The 15,521-nt window shown below is 49.6% G+C and overlaps 1 protein-coding gene across 3 annotated transcripts in view; it reads right to left on the reverse strand.

The window, feature by feature from the left end:
• TDRD7 (tudor domain containing 7) overlaps nucleotides 1-15,301 on the reverse strand; it is a 44,970-nt gene extending 29,669 nt beyond the window's left edge. Inside the window, exons 1-4 of one of the 3 annotated variants that reach the window (XM_059873360.1) lie at nucleotides 15,131-15,301; nucleotides 10,361-10,581; nucleotides 4,382-4,523; nucleotides 3,138-3,354 (exon numbers count right to left, since the gene is read on the reverse strand). In XM_059873360.1, coding sequence (XP_059729343.1) covers nucleotides 3,138-3,354; nucleotides 4,382-4,523; nucleotides 10,361-10,567 — 566 coding nt within the window. In that variant the 5' untranslated portion in view covers nucleotides 10,568-10,581; nucleotides 15,131-15,301. Of the gene's footprint in view, nucleotides 1-3,137; nucleotides 3,355-4,185; nucleotides 4,276-4,381; nucleotides 4,524-10,360; nucleotides 10,582-15,130 lie in introns of those variants that run through there. The other 2 variants (XM_059873359.1, XM_059873361.1) reach the window with 2 other exon arrangements.
• Between the last annotated feature and the right edge of the window lie 220 nt (nucleotides 15,302-15,521).

Consider the following 15,521-nt stretch of genomic DNA (forward strand, 5'->3'; position numbering starts at 1 on the left):
AGCCCCACACCAGGTGACACAAATGATGCGACGGCAGGGTAGGCCAGCCAGAACTACAGGCAACTTCCAGTGAGGAAGAGGGCAGATGTTCCCCACTTAAGCCATGCCATGTGAACACCCTGGAAAGGAACCTGGAACAGAGAGGATGGATGATTCCCTTCTGCTGCTTGTAAAAGCTAATTGGATTTGGGATCCTCTCAGTATTAAGAGACTTTATGTAGGGTCTTCCTCTGCTTTCTGTTGCGGTTCAACAGTTTCCTGCTCCCAGCAAGAGGCCTCCTAGCCACACCAGCAGCCTGGCCCTTCACAAATGCCTGACCAGCCATGCAGCCCTGCCAAGTCCCCATGCGTAGCTCCAGCTGAGCAGCTAGTCATGTCTCATTGCCACACATCATTGCCTCACAATGAAGGGGAGCAATGCCCTTCCCTGCCAATTGCCTTTCCTTGGTAAGGCCCATGCCACTCCAATCTGCTCTCTGGCCCATGGACAGTGCTATCTAAGTAGCAAGGTCAGGTGGTGGCCAGCAGCAAATGGCTTCTGCTGCTTCAAGCAAGGGGGTCACCAAGCACCTGAACCAGTTCTCGTCCATGCCACTTGCTCAAGGATCCCTGCAGTCAGCCTTACCAGCAAGGTCTCTCCCTGCTTCTCAGGGTCCAGAGCAACATAGTCAGGATAACCTCAGAGATTGCTGCTATAAAGATAAGCCTCAGAACCTGTGACAGCATCTGCAAGAAAGCCTCGGACAACTACCTTCAGCATTTCTCTGCTGTCATGTGAGTGTGACAGAACTGGGAAGACAAACAACCTGTTCCCTTTCCCCCAAATGCTACTGAGGGGCAAGCCCCTGAAGCTGTGGTCATAAAAATCTCTGTAAAAAATATCACAAAGCACTACAGAGGTGGGACATAAACTTTGGCAGTCACAAGAAAACCACCATTTCCAGCCTCATTGAGGAGCTTCGCTACATGATACTGGGTGGAGCACCCATACCTGTCAGCATCCAAAGTCTGTCACTGGCAGGACGTTGTGTCAAAGCAAGGAACACACCTCTACCATAGCAGAACAGATGTTCAACAGAAAAAGAGAAAACAGAGATCCCTATGTGCAACCATGAGAGCATGAATGTCCTTTCCTACAATGTGGGTATATGGAGGGGCAGGATGGGTAACAGAAAGACAAAAACTGCACATAACAGCTCACTCCAAACTGGGAAGTGGGGCAAAGACAGTCTGTTACCCTCAGGACTTGTCTCAGTCAACCTGAGCTGTGAAGGCTCAGTCACTCTCATAGGCAAGTACTGATACCTCTCCCGGAATAGTGTCCTGAAGCTCGTGCTTGAGGATAACTATGATGCTGCTGTCAGCCAGGATTTTTGGGGATGCTGTTCGTAACTCCACTCACTTCACACTAGTTTTTGAACTCAGGACCTCCTGTCTCAGAGAAGCTTTCCCTCCTGCTCCCCAAAGTACAAGCAACTACAATGGTTCAGGAGGTACAAAACGTCCCCAGCAGCAAGGACACATGGATCTTGCCAGCCCTGCTTCAAACTGGCCAAGTTGAAACAAACGAACAAATTAATCCAGTCACATACAACCTTGTATTCACATGGAATATGAATCGCATCTCCCTGAACTCTTCCTTCACTATGTACCCAAGCTAACAGGATAGCATTTTACAAGAGCACAAGATGTCTCCTCTTTCAAAAATAGATGGGCCAAAGCAGACTTTGCTTGTAGCTTCTCCTACAGTGCAGGGCAGAAACAAACTACAGAAAGAAAGGCAGAACACTTACCTAAAAGGAGTTCAGAAGAGACTGCCAGATATGAACTAAGATAACACAAGATGTAGCAGACTACATTAGGAATAGCCAGAAGAGGGATGACATCTACCTAATTTTATTTCACACATTACAAATCTTTAAATGTTATAACATACTTCCTGTGTTTTCCTTACAGTGACTAATTTGAAGAAAACTCTAAGTGCTCTTTTTGCTTTGCTTGAGGCAAAGTGCCTCTGCCATTTAGAGAAGTGCCACTTAAAAATATGCAACTCATCTGCACACACAGAAAGGGGAAGGCCCAAGCACCTGCTCCTACTCCTTTCTGAGTCACAGCAGGATAGCTTGGTCCTTCACTCCTCTGCACAGCAGACCCCGAAAGGCACATGGAACTCATGCAGGTGAGTGAGGCAGGACATGCCTGCTTTCAGTGGATCTTCCAGAAAGAGCAGGCACCGCAGGAGGATTAAGCTGTTGTGCTGCTCTGGGCCACTTCAGAGCTACGCCACTGCCACCATGCAAGTGGCATGCCACTGCCATTTCCATTCAACGCCAGGCTGACTTCCAACCCAGCCTGGGCCAGAGTCCTCCCCCTGCAGAGGATTACTGCCACAATCACAGCTCCGGAGGACTTAGCACAGCCACAATGAGCAACGGCAAACACTTTCTCACCACCGTCAGCTGACGGCCCAGGGCAGCCGAAAACAACACAAAAGAAATGATGGGGCAGCAGCTGATTAAGCCACCGGGATTAGAGAAGCTCAAACGGGGGCTGAAAAGCAGCATGTACCGCTAACCCAGCAGAACTGCAGCTCCAGCCCTCAGCTCAGCTCACCCAAACACGGTCAGCTGGCTCCTGGCTCCACGCACGCCGAGCAGGGGCACAAACACTGACACTGCAACACAGTGCAACAGAAGTCAGGCAAGAGGGAAAGGGCAGCCACCTGCAAACAACCATCACCCTCAACACACACATCACCTGCCCCTGCACACAAATCTGCTTCTCCTGGTTTCTGTCACACCAACCACAACAGCTCCCTCCTTGGCCCAGGCAACAGCTCCACACTCCCCTGCTCGGTCACCTTTGGCCACATTTCTCCAAAACATGGGAACAGGCCAAGAGCACAGGCTAGCTGTGGCAGCACCCAAGAAGGCAAAACATCATCTGTCTCCTTCCTGGCTACCATCCCATATTCAGACTTCATCTGCTGCAAAGGCAGGGGCCTGGATTCCCACTAGATCCCAAAGGACACTGCTTGCATTGCAGCATCCAAGGGTCCATCACACTTAATTTTCCCCTTGTGTACACACACTCACACTCACACTCACACACACACACACACACACACACACACTGACCTGTTTACCACAGTAACATGCCTCTGCATGGGCATTTCTTTAGGTGGTCCACTCCCAGCAGCTGAAGGTAAGGCAGATCGGGCACTCTCCACCACAGGTTTCACACCTCCACATGCCACTTCTCTGCCTCGGGGCAGGCGAGGAACAGGCCTCTTAGAACTGCCTTCTTCTGGCATGTTCAAAGACCGGGGCTGCCGCAAAGTTCCTTTGGGCTTTCCTAAAGAGTTTGCAGATGCAGCCATGAGTAGCATTCTTCTCCACCCAGTCTACCTCCACCTCCCTGGGCACCTCCTGTACTGCCATCCAAAGGGTTTCTTCTCTACTCTGGTTTGTGGGCACCTGAACTGCCACCAAGTTACACCCACAGAGGAACACACCAGCATCCAGACCACAATGGATAAACAAGCTCTTGTTCACTTTGCTCTTTATACGCTGGATGCGCCACATAAATTTTGGAGGTTTCAAACACTTCCAAGGGGATTGATGTGCAAGACAGTGAATCAACCTGCTTTTATAATCCCTGTCATTTAAGTGTGATATAAGCCACTAGTTCAGCTTCCCAACTGGAATCCTGGTAGAAAAGCAAGAAGCAGCAAACAATTCATTACAGACAAAAGTGGAGAACACACAAACTATGAGACCCATTGTTGTTCCAAGTTTCCAACCTGCAAGCAAATGGGTCCTGCCTGGGCTTAATCCTAGACTCAATTCCACAGTTAGTCACAACAGCACTGCAGTGAGGAAAACCTGACCCATACTTTAGGAAAACACTGCTACAGAAGCTTATGCAAAACGTAAGAGGTAAAAAGAGCCGAAAATGGGTATCAGAACTTTTGTGGCACTGGCATCAGCAACAGGAGCTGCCAAAACAGCCACAAATGATGCTACAGGGACTCATTCTCACTGTGAGGGAATGGTTCACTCCTCCTACTCCTCAACAGGCCAAGGCCAGCCTTAAAGAATATGCAGGCATCCTACATATTCCTAATAAGCCTAGCATCCTACAAGGACTTTGTTTTCCAAGATCATTCACATCTTGCATACACACCTGAAAAGGGCTTTCTCTCTGATCATGGCTTTCAGACATAAGCATCCTTGTCACGAACACTCAGCCTCCCAAGAACTCTCCACTTGGACCCTGTAATTCATGGCCGTAGGTGACACACCCTCATAGCCAAGACTTTGTGCAGCAGCTGCACAGTTCTTTCATAAAGGCAGGCCCTCTAGAGCTGCCTATGTCTTACCTGATAAACTGACTGGAGATGTGTTCTTCAGCCTCATCTGACAGTTCACCTGTCGGACTGTTTTCTTCTTGGAACTCCTCTGTCGGGCCACCAGTTGAGCGACTCGTACAGTTTCATTGCAACTAACAGCATGGCAAATTACCTTGTTGGAGCAGGGAGAGGACAGGGGAAAAAAGCAGTCAGTGAGACTCATGCTCATCCACAGCCCTCAGAATCATTTGTATCCCTTTCCAAGCCTGCAACTGTTGAATCATGCAGGCCAGCAGGCAGCTCAGGGAAGGCTTCAGCAGCAGACATGGATCTTGGAGATCTCACTCTCCTTTTGAGAAACCCCAGAAGAAATCTCAGTGAACCTCAGAAATCAGCAAACCAGACAGCCAGAGCTTCTCCATCACCTTTCCACATAGGACGGGCCCTCTGAGAAACAGCCTGGTTTCTAACTCCCATCCCACAGGCCTACTATCTCGCTTTATAACTCTGGGAAGCCATGGGGTTGCAGCCTGTCCTTGTTCCTCCTGCCAAGGCTCACTAGAGGCTCTGGCTGACCTTGTGGAGCAGGGTTGCTTTTGCCCCACTTACTGAAGAAACTGCACAATTATCCTGGCTGCACCAATCACAGGCACTGGGCTGGCCCCCAACAACAGCCCAGCCTGGAACAAGCCCACAGGTATCTCCCTGCCCAACTTCATGGCCTCTTGCCTCAACATCCAATCACCACAGGCCATCCTGTGGATGGATACAGGAACTTGACCTTGGCAAGACACTAAACCATGTGCCTAGCATGCACTTTGCCTGAAAAGAAGATGAAAGCCCAAACTTTTGGGCCATTCAACTGCTGCAAAGGCAGCTGGGTGAGTATTCCTCCAGGACTCCACAAGGAGTAACACAGGCAGTTACCCCAAAAGCACTAAGTTAAAAATGGAAGTCTGTGGTCTCAGCCATGTTCTGTGGTGGTGGCAGAAGTTGTGAAAGGGCCCCTTTCTCAACAGTGCCATGGGGCCAGCACTGCTACCTTGCTAGCCATGGACCCCAAGGAACATCAGAGATGACCATTTTGCACAGCAGCAGAGCAAGAGAAACTCAGGGAGATTTTACCAGCACCTCTGAAATTTAGCAAACAGCAGCTCCAAAAAGGATCTTTTCTCACAACCAAGACAGGGCAATCAAAGCAGAAAAACAACACAAGCAAGAGATTGCTAAGCAGCAACAACAGCTTCTTCCAGGGGCCTCTCTTCTTCTTCCAGGGTGACCCACACAGCCCAAGAAAACAAGGGCAATGGATGATGACACAAGAAGCCAGGCAACTCCTCCAGCAATGCTCTCCAGCTCATCCTTCCCCCTCCTCTTCCTCCTCCTCTGCTGCACACCCAGCACCTTCGCTGGGCTGGCTCAACACAGAGCCGCTGCCAGGAGGGCCTCTCCTTCTCAGGGAGAGCTCTCCTACTGCAGGAACTCCTACTTACAAATCAGACAGCGTACCTGCTGCACAGTCAGCACTGATAAAAACAGCAATCCAGCAGTCTCACCACGGCAGTGATTAAATACCAGGAATCACAGAAAAATTAAGGCTGGAAAACATTGCTCTAGTTCATGTCCTACAGAATCTTTGCTTAAAGCAGCATCAACTAGACCTAGTTAGTCAGATGGTGGAATATCTTCAAGGACAAAGAACTCTCAACCACTCTGGAAAACTTCCATTGTTTAGCCAGCCTCACTGTAAAAAAGCAGGTGGTTTAATGTTCACATGGGACTGCTTTTATTTCACACTGCTATGGTTGTCTCTTGTCTGTTCACTGAATACCAATGAGAACTGGAGATGGAATCTGGCTGCATGGTTTTTTTACTCCCTTTAACAGACATAGGGCTAAGATTTCCCTGAGTTTTCTCTTTCCAGCACAGACAATCCCCACTCTCTGAGCCCTGCATCAGAGACGTTACGTTCCAGCTCCTTCATAATCTTCACAGCTATTTTAAGGACTTTCTTTGGAAGCACTTGCTCAGAACTGGCAGTGCTCTGGAAGCTGTTCTCAAGGGGACGGCACTTTGTCTTGGTCTTCAAATAACAAATAGTAAATGCATTCTTTCTTAGGTCCTTTCTTAGGTAGGTTTGTTTAGGCAGCATCTGTATAATCCTCCCAGGCTGCTTCTCCCTGCTACCACCTCATGCATGCTTGCATTTATGGCTCAGTTTTGGCTCCTGCCTCCTTTGCTTTTTCTGCCTCAACTACTGGAAAATACCATTCTTGAAAGTGGAGGAGGCAAACCTTCTGAGCTCAGTTCCTCTCCCAGATCTTTCTCTTCAGGACCGTGTTCCATGAATCTTCCAAGGAGACTCCTGAACAAGCAAACGTCTGCTCTCCCAAAGTCTTGCATTGTTGATTCTACTTTTTGCTTTGTTTCCCTCATTTCAGGCTCACAGACACCATCTAGCCACAGACAGGGCTCTTCCCAGCCTTTACATCTGCAATCACTCCATCTTTTCAAGGACTGTGTCCAGCAGAGCACCTCTCTTCATTGATTCATTGCATGTGTCAGTATGCTGGGAGCAGCAGACCCCAGAAACATCCTGGATTGCTCACACCTGGATGCCTTGTCCCTACAGCAGGTATGGCAGTGGCCCAAATCCCCCAGCAGTTGTCAAAAGAAGGCATCATCTGCTTTGTCTGCCACTTCTTCCCACTTAAGATGTTTGTAACAGATAGCCACCACGCTGCCATACACTGGTCTGTCCACTACTCATAAGCTCTTCCTGTCTCATCACCTGCCCCAAGACAGAGCTCCTGGCATCCCCGCTGCTCCCAAACTCGGAAGGTCTCACGGGAACTCCTCCTGTCCACCACTGCAGCCCATAACTCCTCAGCAGCCAGTGTCAACCCACAGCAGCATGCTGGTTGTGTGACCTGTTGCAACAACGCCCCGTGACCTTAAAAGAGATCACAGCCCTGAACAACACAAAGATCTCCAGTTTCTTCTGGTTATAGCCCAAGCTGTGGACAGTCATGTACTGGCTCTTCAGAGAGGTGCCCATTTGTGCCCACTTCCAGAAAAGAGTATGAGAGCTTTCCTCAAACTCCTAGCTAACAGGAGAGGATGCATGGGATGGATCATTTGACCTTTTGTTGATCACTTCGATTGATCACTTGACCAAAGTCTCAATATAAAAGGTTTTTTGTCCCTATACAGTTTATCAGAGTCTTATAAATGAACATTTTCACATCTGTGATACATTTCAGGTTTTTCCTGTCACTAATGTTCTAAATAATTTTTTTTTGCATTTCCTTCCCTTGTTTCACAGTCATGAAGTTTAACAAAATGGTTTGAATTAAAATTAATTCAGATGTAAAAAGGGATGGGGTAGATGAGCAGAGCAAAGCAGTCTTCAAATTTCTCCTTTTGAAGGGGTCTAATTATTCAAGCAGAAGTCAAAGTTTTCTTAGACGAAAGTACAACAACACACTTCTCATAAATGAATATCAGGCAAAGCAAAGTAGGGTTCATTGAAATGATGCAACCACCTGTTGCAGGTGCACAGTATTTCAATAAGTCCCCTTGCAGTGCTTTCTGTAAGCTGAACTTTATTCTTATCCTCCGTGGAAACTGGAGGACATAGCTACTGCATAAAGAAAAAGTCATAGATTTAATCTTTCCCATATTCAAGACAGCTAAATTACTGTTCTGTCTCAAGAAGAACAAAGCACAATTTATATCATTGCCTTCCCAAGATAATGTCTGTTCAGCCTCAGTTACCTAGCTAATATTCACCTCCCACAAACACTTAAGGCAGCACGTAACATGAGGCACTTCAAGATCAATTTGTATTATTTATTGCCTACTTTATACTATTCTTTTTGAATGGATTTCTTCCGGTACGTCTTGGACAGCTGACCTAGCAGGAGGAAAGTCCTTTTAAGACTATCTAGGCTGCAGCCATGATCATTAGCTGCTAGCAGACTCCTCGATGTGTATGTCTTTGCTGTCCTGCCCCACTGTCCGCAAGGGGATTAAAGGAAGAGGCAAGGGTCCTGACAGACATTTTGGAGGTCAGGGTACCCCAGAGCCATGAAGAGAGACTGGCTGATTGCCAGTGCTCTTGCAGTGGCCTTGTGTGGACTCTGAGCTACGGTATCATTATAATGGAGCTCAAGTATTCTGGAGAGAGGTGAACAAAGAGAACAGGCTTATAATGATATACAGCCTGTAACAAGAAAGTACATGGGAGCAGTCCCAGGTAGCTTAGCAGCCCACATGAGTGCATAGTTATGCTTGCCACCCTCTGCTTAATGTCTGCTATGTCCACACTGTGGACAGTGGCAACAAGAGTGTCATCAAACAGCAACATGGGCTCAGTCTTTGCACCTTTCTGACTCCCAGGTGTTCAACAAGGCACTTCCTCTCAGCTGTTTCAGTCATGCAGAGCACAGGTGGCACTTCTGAACCAGAGTGAGTCCTCCTCAAGTACTTCAAGACCTGACTTTCTCCTTTTTCACCTCCTAGAGCCACATTTCACTCTCTTGTAACAGCTGCTGCAAAGAATTCACTGCCCCTAGTGCTATCCAAGAGTTCACAAGGCTCTCAGCACACATCGCATTAGTGGATAAACAAGGCTCTCATGGGAATGGGAGGATACCAGATTACACCCTGCAAGGCCCTAGTTAGAAACAGATGGCTATCTGCCAGAACCACCACGAGGAAGCATTTAATTGCAGGATCACAAACGTTCCCAGACCTGAGGTACCTGCAATCCTGTTACTAATGTAGCTGCAGCTGAGGCAGGCTTTGGAGGAAAAAGAATCCCAAACTTGCTTGTCTGGTGTAAAAAGACAAATTCTGATGTAAATACGCAGAAAGGGAACCTCTTGCTTACAAACAGCCACATTTCCAGGTATTAGGACAAAACCCAAGATACCTCCCACTGTATTCTCATCACACAGCTAATGAGGGAGAATGAGTTCTGAGTTCACAGATGCCATCCCAATCCAGTTGAGCAAACAAGGAAGCTCAGCTTTAAGTCCTGTCTCCTCTTCAGACCTGCTATGACCGCCACACACTGTGACAAACATCCACCAGCTTTTTGCTCTGCCTAAGGAACCCAGAACCATGGCTCCAACGAGGGAGAGGCTTCAAGCTTGCCACGCAGATCATCTGCAAGTTACACAGCTACACCAGCTATCAGGAGAACATATTCTGACTTCAAGCCAGGAAGTCCAGACTATTGGGCAAGGAGGTTTGTGGTCCTAGCAAACTGCTTCCAAGGTGGCAGCCACCAGGCGACACAGGCTAGTGCATCAAGAGCAAGGAATAAGGGACAACTCTTCTACCACACCAATCCTCTGCTAAGATCTGCTTCTCCTTCTTGATCTGTGGGATGACCCTTTATCCCTTGCATGCTTGCCAAGCTGAGGCACTTGCAAATGTTTCAGCAAGGCACCTCACTTACACGAGCTCTTTGTCACCTCAGCATGCATTTGCAGTCCTGTTGCACTACAGTCCATAACAAACAAGAATCATAAGTCCAAAGCAAGCACTGTCAGGCTTTTAAGCAACAGCACCTAAGAGTTTTACTGTAGGAAAAAAATGATGCTAAACCCCACTGAGAAGAGACGATTAACACACACAAGTTAACCTTCTTTAAGGTCCCAGGACAAGCCACTAGTATCTCCTCTAAAGTGAGAAGTGCTGAGAAAGGGGCCAGATCTCCACAGTCAGGCAAGTAATCTTTCCACACAGAATTCACATTTCCAGGAAAAAGCCTTGCAACTTTGCACCTTCTGCATACACAATCTTGGGTCTGGAATGCACAGGCAGGAAAATAAGGAGCACTTAGTATCTTATGTCACAGCTTCCACCCCTCCCAGAATTAGTGCACCATATGCATGCTACAAAAACCCACAGTACAAAAGGAGGTAAAGCTATGAACCAGGAACATTCTGCAAACACAAAAGCCATTTCTGAACCGTAATTCTGAACCGTGATTCTTACCTCTCCCATTTTGTTCTCTTCCATTCTGACTACTCCTGGGATACTCTCCAAGTAGCCTTCAAGTGTGTCATATCCTAGGTGCCTGAAGGGAATGAACTCATTGGTCAAGGATCTGTATTCATTCTGAAGTTCTGACAAACGTACACCATTTTTAAAGGCATGAAGAACAGCTCGCAGGGCTTTTGCAACAAGTTCTGGCTCCTGCATCTTCACCTATAACCCTGTCTCCAAAAGAAAAAAAGAAGAGGAAAAAAAGCATTTTTATATACACAGGCTAAAATCACTGGCTTTTACTATTCAAGCTCTCTCCCCCAATAAGCCAGAATGCAATAACTCAGTGGCTCATCTCTGGAGATTGTGATACTGCTGGGCAGACCTGTAGGGACATAGTAGTAGTGCAAGCCAAGCATAATGTGGTATGGAACACACGGGGGATGACATTGTCAGAAAGTGCTGACAAAGGAGTGCAGCAGCCATCATGCACAGGTTGGCTCTGCCAGACAATCACGAGAGGCCACATGCACAGAAGAGGGGTGGGTGCTGCTAAGCAAGTGACCCACCACGGACAAGTACTGGATACTGTACCTGGGACATGGCAATTCTGGATGTGTGTGTAACTGGGGAAAGAGAGGCACTCTGGAAAGCGGCCTAGGGGTCCTCCCAGGGACAAGCTGAACATGAGTCAGCAGTGCCCTGGCATCCAGAAGGGCCACCCGTGTCCTGTGGTGCATCAGGCAAAACATCACAGCCGGGCAAGGGAGAGGATCGTCCCACTCTGCTCTGCACTGGGGCAGCCTCACCTCGAGTGCTGGGGGCAGTTCTGGGTACCACAGTATAAGAAAGACATTGAGCTGTTGGAGAGCATCCAAAGAGGGACAACAAACATGGTGAAGGGCTGTGAGGGGAACCCTTATGAGGAATGGCTGAAGTCACTTGTTCTGTTCAGCCTAAAGATAAGAAGACTGGGGAGAGACCACATTGCAGTCTACAACTTCCTTGTGAGGGTAAGAGGAGCAGCAGACACTGATATTTACACTCCTGTGACCAGTGACAGGAATGGCCAAAGTGGTGTCAGAGAAGGTTTGGGCTGGGTATCAGGAGAAGGTTCTTCACCCAGAGGCTGACCGAGCACTAAAACAGGCTCCCCACAGAAGTGGCCACAGCACCAGGTGTGACAGAGTTCAAGAAGTGCTTGGACAATGGTCTAAGGCACATGGTGTGATTAGTTTAGTTTCCTGTGCGGGGCGAGTAGTTGGATTTCTATAATCTTGTGGTTCATTTTATCCAATTCAGGATCTTTAGTGATTTGATGACACCTTACTACCTGCAGGGCTAAAACTTCCAATGAAAGGTGGAAAGAGGGCAAAACGACCAGGCCCTGTCACAGCACCCCACACTCGGTGGTGTGGGGCGTCCCTCTAGAAAGACCAGAGCTGCTCTGTGTGCCCCTGAGCCAGCACCTGCACCAATGCCCACATCTCAATCCACTATGGAAACAGCAAGCATCTAGGGCATGCAACATCTTACCCACAGGCACACAACACCTCGACTCCACAGACTCTACAGAGAGAAAACACAACTTAAGTCCCCAGGCATGTGATCCTCTGACACAGTGTTCTGGCCTTCTATTTTTTCAGCCTCTGTTGCTCATGTCTTGTAGGGCCGTGGCATGCCCACAGCCTGCCCCAGGGATATGCACTGCATGACCATCCCACTGGGCTCCACCTGGGCATGGAGCCTTCTCAGCCCAGATGGAGGGACAGACCTCGATCTGTGCTCCGGGGAATGACACGGTGTTTGCTGAGGCCTGCCGGGCAGCCACCTCACACAGCTCCACAGCCCAAGGACATGTCCCAGTGCTCTGTGACACCTCCTGCCTGCTCCCCAAACAGCTCAGTGCTTTTTCTACAGCCACGCAAAGCGGAAGGCCCGAACCTGCCTTTTATCTTTCTGCAATGCATTTCATCCACATCTACAGATTCATTCCATCAGCTCTCAAGAAAGACTGCTTTACCTACCTCAGGCTTATGATTTTACCATTCCAAATGTCTCACTTACACACCTCTAGAAATGCATATAATTAGCATATCTAAGGATGAATCTGCTGAATCATTCCTTCATACAGACAACTCTATCTACATGCCCTATGCATGAGCTGCATAGAAATATTTTGACAGCTGAGTACTTCCTGGTACAAGGAAGCAGGAGCTGCAACACTGAACAAAATGGCATCTCCCTCCCACAAAATGGTGGCAGAAACCTTCCAGCCAGGGCTCTGGCCCAGGAAGCTTGAGCAGCGCGGGAGGTGCTTTCAAAGGGCCAGAGACAGCGCTGCCTAAAGCCCTCCCAGCCCCCCAAATCACAGGCCTGCACACACCTCGGGCTTCTCCAGGAACACCCAGCTACGCCCATGGGACCTTAGGGAGCGCCAGGCACAAGTGCTGCAGGGCAGGCTCTGCGCTCCCAGCTGGCCGTCCTCCTCCCAGGCGCTCCTCCTCACCGCAGGGACACTCCTGCCACAGGAACCTCCCTGCCACGGCCGTACACCAAACCACGGAGCTCTCGCACAACGCAGCAACAGCCCTGCTCTCCAAGTGTGCTGCATGCAACGCTGAGCACAGTGCACTGCTGCACCTCAAACGCCTCCTCCTCACCCCCCAGCAGCTCGTGTGCAACGTGAGCAGAGCCAGTGCTTCGCGAGAAGGCCACCTCACGCTCCTCAAGATGCTCCAGCTCTAGGCACAGCACCAGAGAGCCCATCCACCAGCACACCAAGGCGAGACACTGCTGCCCACCTACCTGCGCCAGGCTCTCTCAAATCTGCAGTGCTGCCACGAGGGGCCCCGTGAAAGGCTGGTCTGCACTGCTCTCCCCAAAGAGACCCTCTCCCATCACTGCTTCCCTTCTGGGGAAGTCACCAACTGGGCAACAACACACCAACTCCAAAAGGAAGAGAAATGCCAACCCTCAGCACATTTCACATGCCACCACACACACCTCAGGCTCTCCCTTCCTGCCCCCAACTTCACGACGGTCCAGCTGTGGGGCCCGACAAGGAGGCACAGCATCAAGTCCTCTTCTGCACCCTTCCTCAAACACTTCCACTTTATGCACACACGGCACTTCACTAACCCAACCCTACCTCTTGCTCTGTACGCTTATATTCGCACACACGTCCGCCCATCTCCCCGCACCCATACAGACAGCACAGCCAGTACACATCTTCGCACTCACGTGGCTCCTGAGCCCTGCAATTTCTGCCCTTGCTGCTCCAGCGGGTTTCACCAACTGATCCTGCAACAATCCCTCAGCAGCAGCTGCCCTCACAGCTGCCCTCTGCTCAACATAGGCACTGCCCAGGAGGAGCAGCACACACTGAACCTGCACATCTCCACACAGCAATGGGCAAATCTACACTGGGCACTTGCATCCTTCTCTTATCCTTTCAGAGACTTTGCAGCTGGTGCACCGAGCTTCAAACAATCAGAAGATGTGATTGCCACCTGCCAGAAGAAAAAAGACACACGAGGTTCATATCTCATTGGACCCAGTCAGTTTCAAATGACATCATATGCCACAGAAACCTGTAAGTGATGTAAAGTCCTGATCATATAAAAAAATCCCAAACACTCAAGCATTGAGAATCCCAGCAAAAAATGCCGTTCTGTCTATAACTGTTTTTAAAGCCACATTAATTCAAGAAACATGGTAAAGCTGATAGGAAAATTTAGGGGTCTTTTTTGTCTACTGTCTCTTTTAAGTGCTAGACACAATTTCTTATTTGGTGAACATGGCTTTTGAAAATTCTCTTGCCTTATCTTTCTGAGTTCTTTTGCTACTCAGATAAAATTAACTGTATATGCACCACATCTAAGAAGTGATGAAGAAAATTTAAAATAACCTGTAATCGCAGTTTTTAAAGTTGATTCAAAAGATAAAACTTCACTAAAAGAAGAAACTGAGGATCACGGGGGAACGACATCATGTCAAGATCAGACATGTTAGTTGCATACCAATACAATAGTCGAACTATATCAGAAATAGCAAACAGCATATTATAAAGTCCACCTCCTAAACGATATTGTGAGGAGTAGTCACGAGGACAAGTTAAACGAGGTGACAGGTACTAGGATACAAAGGTTAAACTGAATCCAGACTCAACCCACACCTTACAATCTCCCCATTCCTATAGTCAGCAATTACACAGACTTGCAAGGCAGTAATGGTGACAACACCGATACATTAACAGAAAGCTACACAGCTCAGAGTAGCCTCCGAAGCTTTTTAAAAAATCGTTTTTGAGTTAAGCTGCTTTACCATGAGGTCATTCAGCAGTTATGACATTTTCCCGGCGGTTCACTGTCTCCAGACAGGAGGACACTTCACTGGAAACAGAACCCGAACTGCCTCACCATCACTAAGTCAACGCACATCGCCCAAACCACCACTGCCAGCACGTGAACCGAAACTTCCTTCAGAACGCTCAGAACGGATGATCCGCGCTGCGGATCATTAGCCAGGCTAAGGAAAAGAGGAAATGCTGACAGCACTCCCGCAGGGAGGGCATTCACTCCCTGGTAGCCTCGCTTTTCGCTGACTACAAACACTCCCCCAGGGAACACATCTCCGAAGGCAGAAAGCACCCACTAGCCCGCTGAAGACGGGACACTTTCTCTGTCACCGCGCAGGCAGTGAGGAGGAACAGCCTCCCACTGGCTGGCAGCGCCCGTCCCTCCGCGCTGCCTTTCCCCTCAGACCGCGAGAACTTACGCCCGGCGGGGCTCCACTCCTTCCTTTCCAATTCCTCCACCCGGGGCTCTCAGGCACCGGCCAAAGCCTCTTCGGGCCGCCGCCGCGGGCCGGGCCGGAGCCGGGCGGAGCCGCCGCCTCCCTGCGCGGGGCCGGGACTGAGGGGCTGCGCGGCCGTTCCCCGCGCCGCCGCCCAACCGGCCCGGGCCGCCCCGCCCGGCCCGGCCACCGCCTCCGCCCCGCCCGCTCCGGCCCCGGGCGCCTGCGCAGCACCGTGTCCTGCCGCTCCCGGGAAGGGCCACGTGTGCCCTCGGCCGCGGGAGCCGGGCGGGACCTGAGCTGGGCTCGGCGGAGGCTGGCGTCCGGCCGCGCCCCTGCCGCCTCAGGCCGCCGTGCCGCCTTCCCACGGGAC

Source organism: Haemorhous mexicanus, chromosome Z (genome assembly GCF_027477595.1).
Source record: "Haemorhous mexicanus isolate bHaeMex1 chromosome Z, bHaeMex1.pri, whole genome shotgun sequence".
In the NCBI taxonomy this organism is placed as follows: domain Eukaryota; kingdom Metazoa; phylum Chordata; class Aves; order Passeriformes; family Fringillidae; genus Haemorhous; species Haemorhous mexicanus.